Raw genomic sequence first — 17540 nt, forward strand, 5'->3', positions numbered from 1 at the left:
CTTGTCTTATCATTAGGACAGGGACTCGGTCAGCAGTGTCTTGTGCCTTGTGGTTTTTCTTTTTACACCAGTGCAAGGGTTGTTCATGTCACAGCTGGGTCACATTCTCAAACATCCCACACACTTACTGACATGCTACCTCATGGTTTGCGTCTCTCTGTTAAGCCGCCTGAGTCTGTTTCTTCACCCACCATTTTCTTTGCATGCAAATGTTCATTTTTTTATTGTAAAATGCAAGTGTATGCTTACTGGTTAACATCCAGTAAGCCATTTAAGATGCTCACTGTGCTCTTTGATGTGACATTTAAATTCCATTCTGCACCAGAACAAATAAGTGTATCCAAATCCACATCAGATAGTGTCTTTACCATTCTGAAGTTTATTCTGGTTATACTGCGCACCTCTACCCCAGGCCATTGTTTATATATGCCAGCACAGAGCTATTACGCATCCTCGCACCTCTCTGTCTGTAACGTACCCTCTGCATTACTAACACGACAGCCGTGCAGTTGGCTCTGAGCTGTATATTCAGTTAATTAGCCCCTCTACTGGGTATGGGATTACCTTCAGCTGTAAAGATGAGAAAATTCACGCTAACCTTGCCCCTGGCATATATGAGCAAGACTTGAAATAATTTCTCTGTAAATACTTGTGACTTAGTTTCCCTATGCTTTTCCCATCAGACAGTTCAGTAACATTCATTGTACTTTTGGCTATGTGTACTGTGGTAAAACTCAAAAATTCTAACAGTTATGAATCTACCTTCTTCCCCTTTTGTTTATATGGTATTGCCATTTTTTTTAAATGCATGTCATTTTGCTCTTTGGCTAACCTTGTTTCACACACAACCCACAGACCAACAGTATAAAACATGGATATCACTTCTGGGCAGAGATGGGCAGTAACGCGTTACTGTAATCTGATTACTTTTTTCAGGTAACGAGTAAAGTAAGGGATTACTATTGCAAAAACGGTAATTAGATTACCGTTACTTTCCCGTAGGAACGCTGCGTTACTAAAACCGTGATTTTTTTTTTTTTTTTTTTTTTTTTTCTTTTGCGAGAATGTCTCACGACAGTGAGGTAAGCGAGTGCGACGTTCGTGACAACAGCTGTGTGCAGATCAACAGTGCATCATATATCGAGTGCGGGAGAGAGTATGAGCGTGCAGCGTTTAAAGCGTGGAAGTACTGACCTTATTTTGAGTTTGATTCCATAAAAAGTGACAAAAACATTAGTGTCCGTTGTGCGTGGGAAGAAAACTTCTTTTTACAGCGAAAAAACCCCCTAAACTTCCAAGCAAGCACCGAGTGCGCTACGACGTAATGGGAAATTCACAGAGAAACTCGCGGATTCTTCAACTGACCGCTGCGGCACACCTGCACCAGGGTAAACCTCCGCCTACGCCACTCCTGCTTTACAGGTGAAAATAGAGCAAGAGGACCGCTGAGTCTTTGATGTTATTTATTTTCTGCTGTGTTTTACTTGCATCTATTTGAAAGACTGAGTGTAAACACACACACAAAAAAAAAAAATTTATGTGCTGGAATGTGCAGAAAATAAGTTTAAATGTTAAACAAATTTCTTCCAGTCAGAGAATGTTGCATATAATTAAATTTTTGCTTGATGCATAAAGTTAAAAGTTTAAAACTAATTAAACAAGTTTTAAAAAGAGACTTTTCCATTTGATTACATTTTGTATGATGGATTATGCAGAAAAAGTAGAATTGGGCTGAAAGATCTATCACTTTATCACCTACTCAGGTTGTAAATCGTGTTTTTAAAAAGTAACTAAGTAATTAATTACTTTTGGAAATAAGTAATCAGTAAAGTAACGGGATTACTTTTTTAGGGAAGTAATCGGTAATTAGTTACTGATTACTTTTTTCAAGTAACTTGACCAACACTGCCTCTGGGTCACAAAAATGAAGCCAGTTCAGCCTAACAATTTTCATTCTGTCTGAAGGCCACCAGATGGCGATAGCTATGGTTGCAAAAAGACTTCTGGCATTATGGAAGTCTTTCAGAAAACAGCTTTCTGCAAACACTTTAGTCCTGAGTTTATGGGTTAGTCAATCTTTCGTGGTCACATTGAATAAAAACGCTAAGCATTTTTAATAAATCTGTCTCACACTGTGCTTCAAATTGAATGGTTTTATGCGCATTGGCTAATAAGTTGTCTGCCAAAACCTATTAGCCAATCAGCATGCAGATTTACAGTCAGAGCCCCCTCTTCGTTATCAGCTCCACCCTTTTGAAACAGATGTTGATACAGAATTGTTTGAGGCTTCAAAACATGACTTCAGAAACCAATGGGTCATGTTACAGTTGCTATATCCATCTTTTATCAGTGTGCCCCAGGGTGGCTGTGGCTACAATGTAGCTTGCCATCACCAGTGTGTGAATGTGTGTGTGAATGGGTGGATGACTGGATATATAAAGCGCTTTGAGGTCCTTAGGGACTAGTAAAGCGCTATATAAATACAGGCCATTTACCATTTTATACTCTGTATTCAGTTCAGTTTTATTTATATAGCACCAAATCACAACAAGTTGCTGCAAGGTAAAGACCCTACCTATATTAATACAGAGAAAACCCCAACAATCAGACAACCCCCCATGAGCAAGCACTTGGTGACAGTAGGAAGGAAAAATTCCCTTTTAACAGGAAGAAATCTCTGGCAGAACCAGGCTGAAGGAGGGGCAGCCATCTGCTGTGGCAAGTAGGGGGCCAGGGGAGGGAGATGAGACAAAAGACACACTGTGGAAATGCAGAGTGGCGTATAAACACAAAGAGAGGGAAAAAAGGTGAATTCATACTATTAATTTAGTTTTTCATTCATACTGCTACACTGTTTTGTTTCATATGCAAAAGCTGCGATCATCGAAATCCATCTCTGGCTTTGACCTGCCAAATGAAACTCAAGTACACTCCATCTCCATGTCTCATTGTAACCTCTCTGTGCTGTGCGACTGTTGAGTGGCAGGGAATATTCACCTGTGGATCAATCAGATTAAAGTCTGACTCATTTTATGAGGGTGGTAACCTTAGCACACCATCTCATCATTCTAAATCCATAGCACTGCATTATAGGCAGACTACCTCCACACTTTGAGCCAACCTTCCACTGGAGAAAGGTCAGAAGCAGCCTGACATGTCTGAGAGATAGCTTACGAGTTGAGAGTAGACTAATACCACAGAGTTCATTGTGATTCAAGCCCAGTCCAGCATTCACGCAGTCACAGCCTCAGTCTCTGCTTGCTTATGAAGCAAAAACTAATTCATCCAATTGTTTTTTCACCTCCTCAGGTCACTTGGTCACTCCCCCGCTTACCCCCCATCGCTTCAACCTTCACTGACTCACTAACTCATCCACCTTGCTCTCCTGCATACTTTCCACTACTTTCTGCACCACCACCAGATGGCTTTTATAGTTCTCCCGCTGAGAAAAAAAGAGGGCTGTTAGAATCTTTATTCCTATAAATGCAGAGCCATTATTTTGTTTTAATGTGCACGTCTGCACATCATACACTCCTGCTTGCCTCAAACCCATAGCGTCAGGGGAAGGGCAATAATGTCAGACAAATTGTGTAAGTAAATGGGCGCTAGGTCGTCCTAGAGATGAGCACATTGCCTCTCTGCATGCCAATATGACAGTGAGGTAGCATCTTACTGAAAAGCTATTTATTGAAATGCAAAAAAGAGCAAAGGCTCCAAGCGAAGATGCTGACAGGACAAAAACCTGTCGCCATCCATCTCAGTTTGCCAAGTTTTCCCTCTACAAGTCAGCTCCTTGTCCTCTCTTGGTGAGGAGAGGTGTTCCTAGAAATATTGCAAGAACAGCTGGTGTGCCTGTGCAGTCACAAGCTTTTCAAGCTGGGGCTGAATGGGGAGGGTTCTGGGGTTTTGATGGACACCTTCGAGGTTGATAATAAAGGCTCATAATTGAAACTGAAGCTGAAACAAATTCAAAGTCATTCGTTCATTGTAATCCTAATATTCATGCTCATGTTTTTCATTCTGATTAATCCGTGTCCTCTGACACTGAGGCCATCTTTCCATTAGCACAGTTGTTATTGTTTCTGCCAATCTTTTCTTCCGTGGTCAGGTTGTGTTACGCAGAAAGTGCATGAAAAAAGTTGAAATCATCGATGCCTGTGCATCTATTTGCACTTTCTGAGGTAGTTTGTGTATATATATCAATCACTTCACTAGTTTACGGTGAGTATGATTTAATTCTGAGCTCCTGTTTTGTCTCATTGAGTTTTATATCTCATTCACTTTACTTTGTCTTCCCGCTCTTACTGTATTGTCAGAATAAATGTCTTTATCTCTACCTTATGACTCATTGTTAGAAAGCTATAAAAGCCTGTTTCTAGCTGTGCCTCTGTGGTCTCCAGGGCTGTATAGGCCCTCTAGCAGGGCTGGGCTCTGCTGCTGCTCAACCCTTGGGCTAGCCCCTAGTCCAGCTTGCTCTTCTGTGATCAATTCTCCTCTGTAACAGGTGCCCTTTCTCTCTACCTCCATCTTCACAACCAGCCAGGAAAAAGCCAAGTTGTTCATCCTGACAATGAAAGAAAAACCTAATTGACTCTTCCTCTCCTCTTCCTCATCCATCCAGCTTGTCTACAATGAGCCTTGAGGCTCTTTTTAGCCTGAAGCCATCCTTCTGTCAAGAGACATTATTCTCCTTTGGTCCCAGCTTAAGAGGCAAGGTGTCTTCTAGGAAGGTAAAACTGGGGTGACAGTTGGAGAGAAAGCAGCTTTGATCTCGACCGCCTTCACGTTGCAGAACCAAGATGACAGGCAAGGGAGTCTTAGGAGCACTTTATTCCTCCAGAGGTGCTGGAGAGAAAACACTCAGGCTTGTAAAAATGCCTGCAAATCTTTTACTGAAGCCCAAACAATACCTAAGCTGGGCCCTTGCAAGTCCTCTATAGTGTCTTCTAGAGACTAAGGGAGCCTCTTTTCTCCCTGGCGTTGCGCCCTATGTTAGAGGCTCCATATGGAGGTGGTATTTTATCATTCTCTTACCTGCCCCCATTAAATATCTATTTTTATCTTAGTAGGCTCCTGTGGTCTTCTACAGTCCACAAAACACCTACGGTGATGCACCCCTTGTATAATAAGTATTACTTCAGGATAAGCCCTGGGTTAGGTGTGGTTGTTATCACATATAAAAATGCTACAAAAATTGATTGATGGTATAATTGTAGCAACTTTCCATATGGCACTTGTTTTTGAGAAATTTGATTATGCTCATAAAAAATCTGCAAGGAAACGACATAGTGTGTTATATCCATGTGCAGCGTAATAGAAAATGACCGCTTTATAGCTTCTGCACCTGCCTTATATTAGAGATGGACCGTATCGGTATCGGTCCGATACTGACGTAAATTACTGGATCGGATATCGGGGAAAAATACAAGATGTAATCCGATCCATTAAATATCAAAAAAGCACCTCACAAAACTTGCGACACGGCGTGACTCTCCTCATAACCGTAGCATGTCAAAGCAGTGTGCTCACATAGAGCGGCTGTGTGTATTTGTAGCATGCAAACCAGCATTTCATCTCCGAGGAAGTGATCCCAGAGAGAAGTAAAGCAAGTGTGTAAGTTCATCTCTGAATGTTTGTAAAGCATTCCCACGTTAAGCTTAACAACCGATATATGAAGCGACTGCCTCTTCTCTCCCCCTCCTGCTGCTACTTCAATCATGAAACTGATCAGTGATCAGCTGATCGGCTTTTCTGTCGCGAGTCCGTCTCTCTTGTTTGTTTATCTCCCACTTTGCACCAGAAAGAGGAAACCAGCGGCTGAATAACAGCAGCACGTTTAAGCTTGATAATCTGTTGTTAAAATGTATTTAATATATGGATATTTAATAATATCAGAATCAATAAACACAATTCTGATTCTGATTCTGATATTGCTTTCTAGACCAGGATCCTTTTCTACGTAGCTGACGGCTGGTAACTGTGCAGGGGCGGATCTAGCAAAGTTTGGCCAGGGGGGCCGATAGGGCATGAACAGGGAGAAGGGGGCACAAAGACATACTTTTCTTTCTTATTCTCATTTAAAATGTCTAGCTTTTATTAAATAATTATCTGAATCTTACACCCAAAGTTTTAATCTGATGTAAAATAAATAGAAGTCCATTACTGTATATAGTGACTATTAAGTCTAATATATATACCCTAGTAAGCTATAGTACTTTTTCCTTTGGGAAGGTACCATCTGTGCAGTCTGCAGTTCTGTTGAAGAAAGATGTTGAATCTATTTAATTATTCTTGGAAAAATAATTTATTTCTGTGCATTTTTTTTCACACTGCATCAAATTAAATTTGATTACGTCGATTAAGCATCATGAGGTGGAGGGTGGTTCCCTATTTTTTTTATTTTTTTTATTTTTTTTTTTGCTGGGAGTTTTAGAGCCCTATTAGTTAGGTTGCTTACTCTTTAAAATACCAGAATAGGGAGGGTGGAGTAGGTTTAAGTTTATTAGATTGATCAGTATTCCTGAACTATGAAATATTTTGGGTGCAGTGCATTTTTTGCATACAGGTATAAAAGAATAGCTTTAGTGTTTGTTTGTTTTTTTGTTTTTTTTTAACCTGAGTATGAACTTATACAAAAAGCAGCAAGATATTAAAAAAACAGTTTTATTGATTAAAAAACACACTATATCGGATTCATATCGGTATCGGCCGAAATCCAAATTTATGATATCGGTATCGGACATAAAAAAGTGGTATCGTGCCATCTGTAATCTCTAATGACATCTCACAAGCGTTCGCTTTTTGATACAAAGACTGTTTACACAGTTTGTAATTGCAGAGAAATACATTTATTTTGGTCATTTCATTTTCGAGCAGGAAGCTCACCCTTCTCGTTATACCCTGTAGATGAACAGAGAGTTTGTTTAATTAACTACATATTCTTTAAATAATGTTCCCTTTTATAAAAAGTAGGATAATTATTAAAAAAAATATTATAGCTCTATTACATAGGAAAAAAACTCTTTTTTTCTGTTGTCTCTTATTTAACATTAGGGACGTTTGTGGCAATAAATTTCTTAATCAACTAAACAGGTCACTTAAGAAATATTAAGTTACATTTGAAAACTGTTTAAAAAAAAAAAAATCCCCATTCCAAAATGTCATGTGACAATCTGATTGGCTTAGGAGTGATGATGTCATATGGATCTTTGATCCTTTGAAGTTTTTCCTTAAGTAGGGGTGAGAAACAGCAATTTTTAGTTCGTTTCTTCGCAGCCTTTGTGTTTGCAGCCTTCAAACGTTCACTACAGAAACATTCGGAAACCTGTCAGAGTCATCGGATACAAACGCCAACATGTATCCAAGATTACGGCAACCAAGACAAAAAGATTACGCCGCCTCTCCTTCCACGCGTGGCCGGCCAATTTCTCCAAATGGCCTCTTATCCACTCAAAGGGCATTACGGAAGAGTAGAAATGTAAACAACCATCTCCAGAACAAAATTCAACAAATTGAAAAAGAAAAACTTCACCTGGAGAAGAAGTGCTTACAAATGGAAGCACAAAATAAACACCTGGAAGAAACACTACAGCGCCAGCCCGACATCAACATTATTAATGAGGGCTGGGGGATCAAGTTTGCTCAAGCCAGAGAGCAGATTGTATTCCTCATCAAAGAAAACAAGAAAAAGAGCGCTGAAGTTAAAGAAATGTCCGAGCATAAGATGGAGTGGGAGATTGATAAGATAGAGTGGGATCTCCAATACATGGACCAAAAGAATCACCTGCTCCAGAGAAAGCTTGATGAAGCTGAAGAAAAAAATAAAGAAGTCCTCCAACAGAAGGAAGAACAGGACAAAAAGCAAAAAGACCTGCAGCGCGAACTCCAAGGCATGCAGGAAAAGTACACAATGGTGAAGGTAAGGTTGGATCAAACACTGTGCCAAAATAAAGACCTCCTTCAAGAGAAAGAGCAACAGCAAGAAAGACTGACAGAAGAAAAGTGCATTATCAAGGACTTAGAGAGTAAAAATCAAAAAATGCAAGGATTCTGTAATGAACTGAAGGTCAAAACAAGTGAGCTGGAGGGAGAAAAGAAAACACTGGAAAAACGATGCTCACAGATGCAGAAAAGGATCGATCAAATGGCAAAAAACAACTCAGAGCTCATTAAGGGGATATTGTTGGAATTCAACAACTTGAAGCGGGAAAACACCGAAATGCAGGCCCAAAAGCAAGACAAAACGCATGTAGACCTGCAGTGTACGCTCCACGACATCCAGAGAAGAAATGAGCAGCTAGAAGGCCTGCACAAAGAAGATCAACTGAGAAATGCAGACCTGCAGAAGACAAAGCTAACACAGGAGGCAACATCCAAAGACCTCAAAGAAAAGCTTGAAGAAACACAAGCAACATTAGAACAGGTGGAAGAAACATGCAAGAAACTTAAGAAGCAAAACACAGAAACCATCGATGAGTTGAGAACCCTCATCCTGGAGAAAAAGGCGCTCGTAGAAAAGTCCATGAAAAAGAAGAAAAAATTCTTCAGCTTTTTTCGGAAGAGGGACAATACTGCTTCTTCAACTGATGTAGCCTCGTCTTGCTCCACCTCTGTTCACCCCCCCAACCAGTCCCGGCAGTTGACTGCCCCCTCCTGCCGGCGGTTTCTGCCCGTTTAAAGGCAGTTTTTCCTCCCCACTGTCGCCTAGTGCTTGCTCAGAGGGGATTGTTGGGGTTTTCTCTCCTCTACCTTGTTTCGTTATTTACTTGCTAACTTTTTTGCTCTTACTTCGTTTTACCTTGTTTCTTTATTTACTTGCTTGTTTAACTTTTTGTTCAACTTATCTAACAAAATAAACCAATTAAATTTATCCTTTGAGTACTGTTCATCTAATCTTTACAGAATTTCTCCAAAACACTTTCAAACATTCAGATCTGTCTTTCATTTTCTTCTTGAAACCTCATGAACGATGAACTAAAAACTCTGGAACATGGTTTGAAACACTGAAATTGTTTCAGCTGAAACTGGCAAAGTCATACGTGCGTGTGTGAGTGTCACAGGTGATATGGTGTCATTAGTCAGGTCATCATGTTTAGGCTCATTCACGCCAAAATTATTTAGGCTAAATCTTTAAAACGGTGTCATTGCACACATTTTCAATTCATTTCAATCACACAAATGCAGAAATAATTATTTGCAGTATGTTCTCTGATTTATTATGAGAATGTCATGCCTGATCATTTGCACCCACAACATCAAAAATGGGGGCAAAAGGGAGGAGATCGCGTTTAATCAATTATAACACAAGGTCAGAAATATAAGTGCTGACATGAGTAGTGTCCACAGAAACCTCTGAATCTCAGCTAAAAACTCATGTAAACCATGTCTACAAACACCAAACAAAGCAAAGACACCAGACAGTTAAAAGAGCAGTTACGTCACCATGAATCTGTGGACAGGTAATATCCATATTTTGATTTATGATTTTCTGGACTTAAATGTGAACTGAAGCCTATTTTCAAAGGTTTTCTATGCTATAAAATACTTTAAAATAAACTAGGTGAGGGAAATAAAAAAATCAAATGTTTCTATGTTTGAGTCACAGCAACTTTGACAGTAACATCTGCAGTAATATTCACATCTCTAATAGAGATGGACCGATCTGATATTACATATTGGTATCGGTCCGATACTGACATAAATTACTGGATCGGATATCGGAGAAAAATACAAAATGTAATCCTATCCATTAAATATCAAAAAAGCACCTCACAAAACTCATACTTTTCTTTCTTATTCTCATTTAAAATGTCTAGCTTTTATTAAATAATTATCTGAATCTTAGACCCAAAGTTTTAATCTGACGTAAAATGAATAGAAGTCCATTACTGTATATAGTAGCTATTAAGTCTAATATACCCTAGTAAGCTATAGTACTTTTTCCTTTGGGAAGGTACCATCTGTGCAGTCTGCAATTATGTTGAAGAAAGATGTTGAATCTATTTATTTATTCTTGAAAAATAATTTATTTCTGTGCATTTTTTTTTCACACTGCATCAAATTAAAGTTGATTACGTCGATTAAGCATCATGAGGTGGAGGGTGGGGGGTGGTTCCTTCTTTTTTCTTTTTTTTTTTTTTGCTGGGAGTTTTAGAGCCCTATTAGTTAGGTTGCTTACTCTTTAAAATACCAGAATAGGGAGGGTGATGGAGTAGGTTTAAGATTATTAGATTGATCAGTATTGCTGAACTATGAAATATTTTGGGTGCAGTGCATTTTTTGCATACAGGTATAACAGAATAGCTTTAGTGTGGTTTTTTTTGGGTTTTTTTTACTTGAGTATGAACTTATACAAAAAGCAGCAAGATATTAAAAAAACAGTTTTATTGATTAAAAAACACACTATATTGGATTCATATCGGTATCGGCCGATAGCCAAATTTATGATATCGGTATCGGACATAAAAAAGTGGTATCGTGCCATCTCTACCTTATATTTTACATATATATAGCGTCACACCAACACTTTGAGTAAAGTCACAACATAATCAGTAAGCTATGATATTGCACTGGTGTTACTACTGCCATGTCCTCACAATCTGTTTATCAGTAATGTACACAAAATATGTGATCTCTACATGAGCTGTGGATTATGTCCCTTCTTAGTGGCCACATCACAAGACAGAAATATCTAATAAACGAGTAACCAGAGGCTGCTTGTTTGGAATCACATGCCACAAGCAAGAAAATTCCTCAGAATTCAAATTGAGATTTCTGTTGATCTTCTTTCATATATGAAGTATACTAAATGTAATTTTTAGAAGACCAAATATTATTTCAGGATAAAATGTATTACTGTTACGCAAGACTAAATTCATAAATGCTGTAAAGTTTAAATACGCTAAAAGTATCTAGATCGTTACTGTGCTTCCAGTTCTTTATGTGCCAATATGACAACAAAAAAAGATCTACTCTGTAGATAGCATGATTTCATTTGTGCCCACAGTGCACATAATATTCATTTCATGTTTACTGGTAACACAACACTTTGTGTTGGCATCAGCAAACATGGAAGGATAATAAATACAGACAAGGAACCCTGATGAGAGTTTGGCATTTAGGTCTGTTATTATCATTGTCTGTCTCTATCAAATCAAATCAGCTTAATGTTAGGCACACATTACACTTCCAACAGTGTTGAGTACAAAGTTGGCTTGAAATTTATAATTGATTTTTCTAACAGACAACATTTTAAGTGTGTATTCTGATTAGTGCTACACATTAACAGCATTGAGAAAATGCCAAGTGTATCAGTTAAGTTTGTCCTCTGTCTGCAGGCTCCAGGTAATGTGACAGTGCAGCCCAGAGCACTCCATCCTTACCCTTGCACAGAGGGAGTAGGGAAAAAGGGGAAAGAGAGGATAGGTAAACAGAGCCATTAGAGACAAATCTATTTCTGAAGAAAACAAAATCACATCATCAAACAAGAGAAAAAGAAAAATATGATCCTGCAGCCCTTTGGGCCCCAGCGTTGCAATGATAGCCGACTATGGCATTTGTCTTTATCAGCCTGCCTAGAGGGAGGAAAAGCATGGTGGGGAAGGTATGAGAATAAAAAGAGAATGAGAGACCATGGAAACAAAGAGCACTGCACCTTCTTTACTCGCCACAAAAAGCTAGACATATTTGTTACCTTTTTTTGCAATCACAACACGTGAACAGCTCTTGTACGATTAGTTCTTTCATACATGTGTTCGTTCCTGGTACGAAGTGGCTTTCAGATGGTCATTCTTTAAATATAGCAGAGCGAAGGGCTCAGTGGACAGCAGTCCACAGCATCATCACTCATGGCTAGCCTGGGGAGGCTTACACAGCTTCATCATAATGACAAGATTGACTTTCCAGATTTTATCCTTTCTCTGACATTTCGTTCTTTATTCTGCTCTGCAGTTGCAGCACCAAGGAGTCTTTATAATGCCTTTTGTATTGAGAGACACTCTTGAAATGGATATAAACAGCTAAACAGGCCATGGCAACCTTAAAATTACAGTATAATCTTAACATACGTTTTTGTATGCAATTCTGCTCTCTTAATTTAGAGTGATATCAAAGCATGAATCTTCGTCGAGCAGAAATAACAAAGCAGGGTGTAAGTCAAACGGTGCATCGTGTTAGATGCTAACATCAGCATGCTAATATGTTCACAGTGAAGGTGAATAGTCATTTTGCAGGGGTTTTTTTTGTCAATAAACCAAAATGTTGTACAAACTGAGAATTTGATGTGATCGTGGCATTCACAAAAGAGTTAAAGGATCAATATGTGTACAGACTTAAAGAGATCTCTCCAGTTAGTGTTGTAAAACATTAACTGGCATCTTTCCTGAAGTCATTAGGAGTCATGTTTGTACAATAAATGCCACACCACTTCATCTAATAATATGGTAAGCCAACAAACTGACCAAATAATGTTGCCATATCAAATAAATCTATTTTTAATATCAAGTACACTTGTTTTACAGGATAATGTTTTTTTGTTTTGTTGTGGTGTTTACTTTTTTAATGGATTTCCTTCGGAGATTAAATGCCGGTATTAGCCTTCCATCTTGGCTGGTTTATATTTTAGCTTGCCTGTCTTCATTTCTGATGCCAAGTCTTTACACATGCTTCACCATTGCGTTTGTCCAATGCCAGTCATTTTTTCAGCATTTGTTTTCTTTCTTTTTTTTTTTCTTTTTTTTTTTGCCCCGAGTGGGCATTCTCTGAAGGAGGCTTGTTTGTGCTACAGCCAGGCTCGCAGCTATTTAGTGGCTCTGCTGTTTCCTTCTCCCTCTGTTCAGTTTGAATACCCCAGGGAAATTTGGCTGTGTCTGATATCTTTTTGTTGTCCCGTTAACCAGTTTTTTATTTTTCCTCATCAGTATCCAGTTAGCCAGGATACTGTCACCAATTTTGATGGATAATTTCTGAAAAGTGATGTGAAGTGAAAGCATTTTATGGTTAGAAACCTGTATTTAACATATGGGCATATGTATAGCAAAAAAAACAACAAAACAAACATTAACTAAATTTTGGCAACCACAATTGAGAATCTTCTGGCTTGTTGTACATCTCAAAACTCAGAACTAGTCATTGACTGGATACATCAGGAAGTTATAGAGTATTAAAATCATCAAAACTTGTCACATCTGACCAATGTGTAGCAGAAGGTAGGGAGTGGGATAGTTAGTGCCAGCAACCTCTGAAAGCGGTGCCAGTGCTGTTTGAAACGACAACACAGTCTTGTGTGACTGGTAAACTATCTGCCATCTGGGCTCAATTGAAAGGCTCAAGTGTCTTAATTGGACAGTAGTAAAGAAGCTCTTACTGTTCACATCAAGCAAATTTTCCCAGTAATATCTATTTTCTCTGACAGTCCCAGTGTTTCTGAAAGTCAAACCTAATATGGAGTCAATGTGACAGTGTTGATGATGATGATGATGATGGCAATAATCATCATCTGTGTCATCATGTTTTGCTTTAGTACTTCTGCAGGCTTGGTAATTCAGATTCTTTATGGCAAGGAATTCTAACAGCAAAATTGTCAAATAGCACGATAATGGTGATGGATACAGCAGTGACAGTTGCACTCTTATTTTAGCACTGCGAGAGTGAATAATGAGGCTCTTTCTCCCTCTGCCCTTTCTGCTTCAGGTCAGAACATTGCGTTCCCTCCGGTGGCTCTGTGGGTAACTGTTGGCCTGGCTATATGTCTGCTGGTGCTGCTCATTGCCCTGGCTGCTGTCTGCCGCAGGAAGATCAAGGAGAGCTGCGAGGAGGCCAAGAGAGAAGGTGGGGGAAATGGAGAGGTGGCTGTGCACATGCAACACCAGTGTATATTCTCACATTTCATGGGTGATGACCTCTTCAAATTCTGTGTTGAGTCCTCAAGGTTGGATAAAAGAATGTTTTAGGGCTGCCTTGCTTTCATTAGGAAATATGAAATATTAATCTTAGAGCAGTGGCAGCTTTTATCCCCCACAAAAAATAAAATAAAGTCATGATATTATGTCGTCTATTTTGATATTTTAGTTTTTGGACTATGTTTGCCTACTACATACATAATCCAAGGGCTTACTGAATAATGGATGTTAACCAGTGGTGCTCTCAAGCATTTTCAAGCCTTCTCAGGGCCTTCATTAAAATGTTGGATGATTTATTAAACTCTTCACATATTGGCCCGGTGGATGATGCAGTACTCCAATGTGTCGCCTAGATCACGTGGGAGGCACAATGATAGTGAGAGAGATAGAGGAGAAAGCAGAGATGAGATGTTAACTGCTCAAGGAACTGTGAGAATCCAGAGGGAGTTCTGGTTAATGCATATAGGCAGGATCTTGGATGGTGGGACACATATCTTCAGCTGAGAGGAACATCATTACTAGGTTCTGGTAATTAGCGTTGCGGAATAGCCAAGGATCGCCGCAAGTGCACAGAGAAAAAGTTTTGAAATGAGATAGATAGTGCAAAGCCACCAGCTCTGCTGTAATGAGATCTGCTCAGAGTGGAGGAGACATTTAAATAAAGGTCAGCCAGTGTCTGCACCAAGGCCCAGAGGTTTAAAAATAAATATGGAAGTGACACAGACTCAGAGTAAATAGCTCCATGGAACATATGAAATCAAATGAAATGGAAAGAGAAAAATATAATGCAGTTCCTCCCACGGGCAAAGGCCTCCTAGGGGTTGTGGGACCCCTTTCTTCAGTGGGCTGGAAGATGATCTGCTTGTCTCGCCTGCAGCCCTACCACTGAAGGCAGGATTGATTATGTGGTCATCCACTGCCCACCTTATTAAAATGTATTTTTCCGAGCACCGATCCGAAAAGTGGGAATGCTGACTTATTCACATATCATGCAAAGTTTTATACTCCTGATAAAGTGATACTCTGTGAATACAGATGTTGAGTGGCTTAAAATAGGATTGGTACGCATATATCCAGAGCTGTGGGGAGAATAGGAAGCAGGGATATGCAACTTAATTGTGGTTGTCTTATCTTTTAATGGTATTCCCGGATATGGTCAGATTGAAGTTGACACTCCTTTTCACTGTGTCTGGGTATCGAGGGTGGAAGGGTCAGTAAAAGTGGAGAAGTGAGCAAGTCATTTTTCTTCCCTGTCATAATGTATGTGGGGCACTAGAATATGTATCATAACAGAGCTGAGCTGCTTGTGGTATTGCAGCTGGAAGTGAAAGCTCCCTTCCAGAGGCAGAGTTGCCTCAACGCCAGCACGGCTCGGCCCTCTCCCATTTTGTATTTTTCATTCATACTTCTCTTTGGCCTCTTTACATAATTACTATGACTATGTGTCTGAGATATGCTAGCAGGGGCCACTGATCCATTTCTCTAAAGCATAATTTACATTCACATAAGCGTGTGATTTAATCAAGCCTACACTTGGGATCATCTGTAAGGGACACAGGACAGAGCTCCCCCGTGTGAGAGATGAAAGTCAGAAGGGAGTCAGTGTTTTCCCTGTGGGGCTGTAGCACAGTGGTGCACATGTTTTACTGGGGTTAACGGTTAGGCACAAAAAACAGGAATACCCCATGCCAAAAAGCTTTCAAGCTTTTGAAATAACAAAATTATTTTGTTCCAGGTGTATGTAAAAAGCACATTAAAACAGGCGTTCGTTAAATCTCTTACCAAAATACTAGCAAAATGGTTATTTTTTTTTAAATGGGCAAAATAGCTTGATTTTTGTCATCCAGCACTCATTTTCAAAGGGAGATTTAAAACCCTACCAGCACAAAACGCAGCTGCCATTAAGTCTTGTGTGTTTTAATATGCACAAAGGGTTTATAAGAATAAGCCTCTGCTGCTTCTAGGGTCCAAGAATGAATGAATTAAGCCACTAATGAGTGTATTTCTAGTACTATTGGTTTCTAACTGTGGCCTTTCTTTTGCTTACATGTGAATCATTCATGATGGCACAGCAGTATTTAAAGAAATTCAGAAGCACAGGGACAGATGGCAGGTTGAAGAGGAACATTAACATTCTACTAGCTTCAATGAACAGCAATCTCTGTCCCCTGACTCTAAATACTTTTATGTGTTTTCGGACAGCTTTTGCACTTAAGCCATAGCCGCCCTCTTTGTTACCCCCACGCATTTGGAATACTGCCAGTAGGGGTATAAAATTATAACATTCAGTGTCCAAGGGAGACAGTTTTCACCCCTTCTCTGTGGTTGGCCTCGTCTTCACCCTGACGTTAAGGTGGCTTTTAAACGGACCTTACTCTCCTATCAAAGTCTTGTCCCTCAAGGTATTTCGACTGCTTCCATTTTTTAGGACTGGTCAAACTTGGAGGTGCTGAATAAAGACATGAATTCAAACAGGCTCATGTGGTAACATTATGGATTATATTGCTTTTTTAGTTTAAAGTTGCTAAAAATATGTCTGCTGAGGGCACTAAACCCTTCCCAAAATCTTCAACTCAGCTTTAAGCCCAAACCTGGTCCGATTAATGAAAATGTGTGATAATATATGACACATGTGTCAATGAGTGTAATACGTTTCCAAATACATCATAACACAGTGGAGGATAAACTAAGGAATATGGTGTGGGAAGACTTAGATACAGGCTGTTTGAATCTGGAAACTCAACACGTTCTGCTGCTGTAATAATACGGATTTTGCTTAATTTCCCTAGAGGATTATAGTCCCTGCTGTCAGAGTCCAGGAAAGTCAGGCAAATGTGCTGGAATATAAACATCTGAATTGTGTTTCCTTGACATTTAGTTTTGTTCAACCAGCAGTTTAATCTCATGTATCACACGCTAAAGAGTGGATCTTGAGTCTGATTGCAGTGAAAATGGTGTCACAGAATGCATATCTGGTGCTCGGATGCTCTGTCCCAGGCTATTTTTAGCCTGTGTGTGTGTGTGTGTGTGTACACGTATGCCACATGTGTATAAAGTGTGACAGTCATCACTGGGCTCCCTAACTCCGTTGACAGTGGTTTTCAGAGAGCCCACAGCTAAAGCCTAATGTGATTACTGTCTTTGTGAGAGAGCTGGATAGGAGGTTAAGGGGTAGATATGACTCTTTGTGTGTGTCTGTGTGCGCGCTTGCGTGTGATGTAGTGGGGGTACTATTGTTTGGAGCGTCATCGTCATATAGCTCTGTCATCACAGCGTGTCCTTTGAGCTGCGAAGGATCAGCTCACCACAGGCTTATGATGAAGTGACTACATTGTGTGCCTGCCTTTGTACTGTTGCTTCCACTGATAATGGCTCCTCTGTCTTCCCACAGCTGAAGAAGCCAAGGTGCTGGAAGAAGAAGAGGAGTCAAAGACAGGTCAGCCAAATACACACCTGGTCAAGTTTCAGCTTTTCAAATGGTCAGAGAAGAGATGTGGTTTAAAATAGCTTTTTTTTTTTTTTAAAGCTTGACATCTTTTAGCTTGTATCAAAAATGTTTAAATATGTTTAAATACTTCAAATGTAATCATGCATGCATGCCTGGTACTGTCAGTACCAGGCAAGGTAACAAAAAAAGAAAGA

General features: G+C 39.5%; 2 protein-coding genes across 2 annotated transcripts in view; both read left to right on the forward strand.

Moving 5' to 3' along the window:
- cd276 (CD276 molecule) overlaps positions 1-17540 on the forward strand; it is a 72065-nt gene that overhangs the window by 35825 nt on the left and 18700 nt on the right. The window contains exons 5-6 of the mRNA XM_086269730.1: positions 13690-13827; positions 17290-17334. Coding sequence (XP_086125856.1) covers positions 13690-13827; positions 17290-17334 — 183 coding nt within the window. The remainder of the gene's footprint in view (positions 1-13689; positions 13828-17289; positions 17335-17540) is intronic.
- On the forward strand, positions 7164-8677 carry LOC147338723 (uncharacterized). The gene has a single exon (XM_086297379.1). It carries the CDS (start codon positions 7355-7357, stop codon positions 8675-8677), a length of 1323 nt encoding a protein of 440 aa, XP_086153505.1. The 5' UTR covers positions 7164-7354.

Source organism: Aulonocara sp. 'chitande type north' Nkhata Bay, linkage group LG1 (assembly GCF_057382095.1).
Source record: "Aulonocara sp. 'chitande type north' Nkhata Bay isolate Kocher_YH1m ecotype deep benthic linkage group LG1, A_spYH_male_GT1.1, whole genome shotgun sequence".
In the NCBI taxonomy this organism is placed as follows: domain Eukaryota; kingdom Metazoa; phylum Chordata; class Actinopteri; order Cichliformes; family Cichlidae; genus Aulonocara; species Aulonocara sp. 'chitande type north' Nkhata Bay.